Consider the following 5,671-nt stretch of genomic DNA (forward strand, 5'->3'; position numbering starts at 1 on the left):
ATATCTAGTTTTACTTCCATTTATGTACATTAAGCTGTTACGTTATTTTACGACTAAATCAAGCAGGTTCTGTAATTCGCTTCCGAGAGAATTTCAACCCCTGCTAATTTGAATTCAAAGCGAAGTTGATTGATATTCACTCTGAAGTGAATTGCGGAACTTGCCTGAATATGAATTCAGATCTGTGCTGAAATCTTAAAATATTTTACTGCATTTAGACACTGCTTGTTTTGTAAGAAATTGTAAAAGTTTTGGCTAGGGAGATTTAATCTTCTATCCTTTCCAGACATCGCAAATAACAGTTAACTAGAAAAAATGGCTGTAAAATCGGGATATCCAATCGTCTGTTATTTTACAGGCGGCCACTTAGATTTGTTTTTGAGGTGAAATTATATTTCTTGCCTGGTCAAATTTAAAAATTAAATCGCAATTTGCCGAGCAAAATGGTTGTTGTTGTTGTTTTTGTAGCTGGTGATAAGCTTAGTTGTTGTAAAGCTCAATTAACAGTAGGTCCATAGAACTTGCTTTATCGAAGAAACCGGAGTCCAAAGGCATAGGTGTTCTATGAGTGGATTTGAGATTAACAGGCAGGTTCTGCAAGTCACTTCCGAATTTGAATTCAAAGCGAAGTTGATTGATATTCACTCGGAAGTGAACAAACATAGATTTTTTATACCTGTCCTTCAGCATCAAGTTTTGAAAATAAAACTGAAAACTTTTCGTACTGTTTTTTCGAAAATAGTTGTAATAAAATTAAAGTGATTCGTTTTTTTTTTGCTATTTTCTGGGGACCGTTGGGGACTTTTTCTAGACTCTTGGGAGGTTTTTTGTTTTTTTTTTGTTCGGAATCTTTGGGCATTTTTCAACACTTTTCTCGGAACCCTTTCACATTTTTGTGACTTACCACGTTTTTCTGGAAGCTTTCGGCGTTTCTTCGGCACCTTTCAGGATTTATCGGGTCTAATCAAATCCAAAAGTACATTTATATTTAGATTTTGCTTTTTATGTGTACCTAAAAATAAAAAGCAAACCTAACGGTTATTCTATGTTAGAAAATTAATAGGAGACAAATATTTGTTTTATAAAAATATTAGGATTTTCTGAATACATTCTGTTCACTTTTATCATCCTAAAAGAAACGTAACAACAAATCTATAAAATTCAAAATTTATTAAAGTCAGTATAAAAAAGTTGGTTAATGTTAGCTTAAAATAACGCTACGAAATATTTTTTTTTTGATGTTGTTGCTGTAGCAGCATTTAAATTCCCCTAAGAGTTTTTGGGACTGATGCTAGAGTGACAGTCCTTGGCCATACATAAATCTGGGCCGTTCCGGCTACGTAGCCCCGACTGTCGAGGGAACGATTTTTTTGTGTCTTCGTTTCTAATTACATATTCAGTGGCAATAAGGATAGACAGCAAAGCCTAAAGGTTAGATTAATGTACCATTTACAGTGTATGGAGCTATTGATTGTGAAAAATATATTTCTGGTGCAGCACCCCTTTTGGTTTAGGTAAAAAATGAATAGTGTAGGTACTAAAGTAGTATTTAAAAAGAATATAAAATATTCACTTTATAACGCTTATTCAAGGATAATGAGTAACCGTGTTTAATTATCAATGAAAAACCTTTACAGATGCAAAGGAAATATTATTCTCAGCCCACGAGAAATAACAGCGACTGAAAATTTATAAAATCTCAATTTGCATGTGTACGCAAGTGCATACATATGTATCTCTGCCAGTTTTAGTATAAATCTGTGTCAATAAGGAAGCTAGAGTGATAACTGTTACTTGCGATCTCTGATTTTGCATAAATATTAGCATAATGGGGCTGTTCAGGATATTGTGCATATCGATGGCTGAGTGGAAGATCGACCAATCTCGGCAGCCACTTTGAAAACGCTCTATCTCAGAGAATCTTTCAGCAACGCCCTATTTCAGAATTCGGTTGAAGGGCACCATATTTTAAAATCCTTTCTCAGAATTCAGTTCAAAAACGCCCTATTCGTCTGCCGATTCAAAAATGCCCTATCTCAGCACTTTTCCAATGTATTTTCGTTTGAGATAGGGCGATTTTTAACCGAATTCTGAGATAGGGCGTTCTTCAACTAAATTCCCAGATATGGTGTTTTTCAATCAAATTCTGATATAGGGCGTTCTTGAAAAGGTTTCTGACTGGCGTTTTCGAACTAGCTGCCGAGATAGGTCGATCTTCCACTCAGCCATTTGTAAATTCAAAACAATTAAATGGAAACGGTTGGCATGGTAGCCAGCATAAAATTTGCAAATGCAAATCCAATACCATATGCACAATATCCTGAACAGCCGTATTCATTCACACACATTTGCAGTATGCAGTCTAACAAGAAACACGATTGTCCAAAGCAAAAGTTCTTGTGAATTGACAAATTTACATCCATCGATATAGTTGAAGTTATAGAAGCTTGATTGTATTATGTTTTCAGTGTATCAAATACTCGGAAAATACACCTTGGGAATTTTTGGAAAATTACCTGAACTAAAAAACACATACATACATTAAAATTTTGATGCAAAACGCTTCAGATTTATTATGCATATATGTATGTATTATGTGAGTTGAAATATTGTGTATTTATACATATTTGAGTTTTACTTATTTGATATACATATAAACTAAAGATACTACAATATTAGCGCATATGCCTGATTGAAATATAGACAAGATACAGATACTAAAAATACAAGATACATATAAACAAAAAAAAATTATTTATTAAAATAGGGCAGTCACTTAAAACATTGTGTAGGCCGATGAGTGTACGGTCTGAGATTACTTTCATGCAGTCATCTGCAAGCAATTAATATAATATGATTTTTAGAACATTTCGGTACACATTCGGAAGACCAACTTACATAATTCCTTCAACGTAACTGAAATTACGGTAGCGGGTTTAAAAATTTTACACTGGAGCCTAACTTACGGTTATAGTAATATTTGCGGAACATTTTCGCCCGTAACCAATTGCAACTTTCATCAGTAGTTCATGTACGGTTTTTCTAGTATAGCTTAAGTATTTTAGTATATAGAAATGATACATTTTATTCTTAAATAACATTGAGTAGATTACCATTGTTTCACAATGATTTCTTTGAGCAATATGCTTAAAATATGATGTAAATACATATTTATGTTGTCTACAATAAACGTACATACATACATATACTTATAAAAGAACATTATTATTGCTTATAGTCAGGAGTTTATGTACATACATATATGCATATTGGAGATTAACACCTGAACACGCTTATATGTAATATGGAAAATTTCTTCGATTAGCTGTCGTCATCTGCATTAAAATAAAAAATAAAATACATATTTGTGAATCCAGCCATAAATATCTACATGAATATAATAAATGAGACAAAGCAATGTTTACCTTTTAGATAATAATTAATGACAGCCATTATGGAAAAACCACTAACGACTGCCAAGAATTGACCGAAACCTGCCGCCTTTCTCGTTACGTTTTGATGCCAACGCGCCTTTTCCCTGGGTATGACCTCGCAAACGGTTACATAGAGTAATGTTCCTCCAGCGAGGCCCTGTACAATGGACAATACGGAACTAGACCAATTAGAGGGTATATCCACTATGATCATGCCAACAGCAATCCCGCAAACAGCACCCAATGCAAACACCAATATGCCGATGAAATGTTTGCGAAGGCTCGTTTGCGAATTGGAACGAAATTCCAAACCTAGGCAAAAGCCCATAACAAACTTATGACAGGCTACGGCACCGAGCAGAAAAAGCACCTGAAAAAGACGCGGGCGGTATTATTTATTGGCTTTTATCACAGCATATCAATGCTTGTGTGTTATGCTGGATTTCCACTAGGCATTAAATGGCAAAAATGACAAAGTCGGGCATTAAAAAATAATCGTGTCATTACATTAAAAAATTGTCTGTAACTTCATTTCCACATAGCATTTTTTTAAATGGCATACATTTTTTGTCATTTCAATGCCTAGTGGAAATTCGGCATTAGTTTTCGTTAAGTTTATGTTGGAAGTCTCCCTGAAGGAAAGATTGGTCCAATTGCTCGAAAAATATAGCCGTGTAGGTATAGTAGTTTTGTATCTAGACCAAAGATAGTCCAAAAATATAAAGCAATGTAATGTAAAACAGGTGAATTGTACTAAAAGTGGTCCGATTGTAATGCATAAGGTATGAGTTTTGATCTAAAACCGGTTACAATGTCATGCAGTAGCGGACAACGGGCTTGCTGATATGTAGGCACTTAGTCAACAAATTTTCATGTGCGACGTTGGCATGCATGTTTGGCCGAGCTTCTCCTCCGATTTGTGGCGTATTCCTTGTTGTCGTTGTCACACAAACGGGGAGAGACCTACAGTTTAACGCTGACTCGGAACCCCGATTGTATTTTTATGAGAAACTGTTTTTCATAGCAGAAATACTATCGGAGGTTTGCCATTGCCTGCCAAGGGGCGACCGTTATTAGAAAAATACTTTTTTTTTTGATGTTGGTCGAAAACTGGGCTCGAACCCAGGCCCTGCGGAATGTCCTATCGTTCTATGTAAGACAGGAAAATTACATATTTCAATAGTCACTTTTTGCTAAATGACTACATTTAATTAATGTTGAAAAATATTAAAAAAAAAAAATCCAAATTTCGTATATGCAAACTTTTAGTTCACACATGATTACTTATACATCAGTCACAAGAACCAGTCCGACCAGTCACAATTTTAAATATTCCTATGAAGATTATGTCAGCCTTAATTTTATTGAAAATTAAAGCTTATAGCAAGAAAAATAAAAAATGCTTCGAACCCAAAAAGATCGAATTGCTGATTTCATATATGCCGAGAAAGGAAAATTTGCTAAGCCCAAAGAAAGCACAAAAAATCCGATATATTCAAAAGGGTACAAAAAGTTATCTAACAAAAGAAATCTTCCGATTCGAATAGTTAGGTTGTGCTTTGAATATGCAAAAATGTTATGAATGTTTTGCAAAATATTTGAAGAAAATTTCTTTGGCAACTTTTTCTTCTCTCCTGAAAACTTTTGAAAAACTGGACTAACAAATTTTCGATATGCTAGCGAGACATTTTACGGTTGCCGAAAGTGCTGGGAAAACGCACCGATTTTTCATGTATTACTGGCACAAAAAAGGTTAAACCTCCGAGCCCAACAAGTTTCAGGTTAAACGAGGTTGCGCTTATTGGACATTTCCATCAGTTATAGTTTAGAAATAAGAGGCTGATGCTTTGCAACATACCAACTTGGAACTCAGCCACACATTTACATCAAAGCTTACCTTTGCTGCCGAATTTTGTACACCAATAGCAAGACCTTCGATTGCTGAATGTATAGACAGAGCCACAAAAAGTCCTAGAGTGCCTGTCATGGACTCGACACAGGGTTCCTCATGGCTTGTGTGACATATTCGCGCGTTCGCTTCCGCAATAATAGCTTGGTCCGTACAATGTGTTGTGTTGTTATGCAAATGTGGTTGGTGTGTTGACTCATCATTGTTTTGTTGTTCCCCGTGGCTATCACATTAAAATTAGTTATTTGAAGTAAGTATATACATAAATCCATAGCTATCTATGTACTATCTGCTATTTATTCGGAACTTACTTGTTACTGCTGTAATG

General features: G+C 35.0%; 1 protein-coding gene across 1 annotated transcript; it reads right to left on the bottom strand.

Moving 5' to 3' along the window:
- Nucleotides 1-2,162: 2,162 nt before the first annotated feature.
- Nucleotides 2,163-5,668, bottom strand: Zip88E (Zinc/iron regulated transporter-related protein 88E; the record flags this gene model as incomplete). The annotated part of the gene is made up of 4 exons (XM_017638545.1): nt 2,163-3,335; nt 3,426-3,804; nt 5,332-5,566; nt 5,655-5,668. Coding segments are annotated over 4 exons (642 nt in total), but the record flags the coding sequence as incomplete, so codon positions are not given.
- Between the last annotated feature and the right edge of the window lie 3 nt (nt 5,669-5,671).

The sequence above is a fragment of the Rhagoletis zephyria genome, unplaced genomic scaffold (genome assembly GCF_001687245.7).
Source record: "Rhagoletis zephyria isolate East Lansing unplaced genomic scaffold, Rhagoletis_zephyria_1.1 Rzeph_scaffold_25439, whole genome shotgun sequence".
NCBI lineage: Eukaryota > Metazoa > Arthropoda > Insecta > Diptera > Tephritidae > Rhagoletis > Rhagoletis zephyria.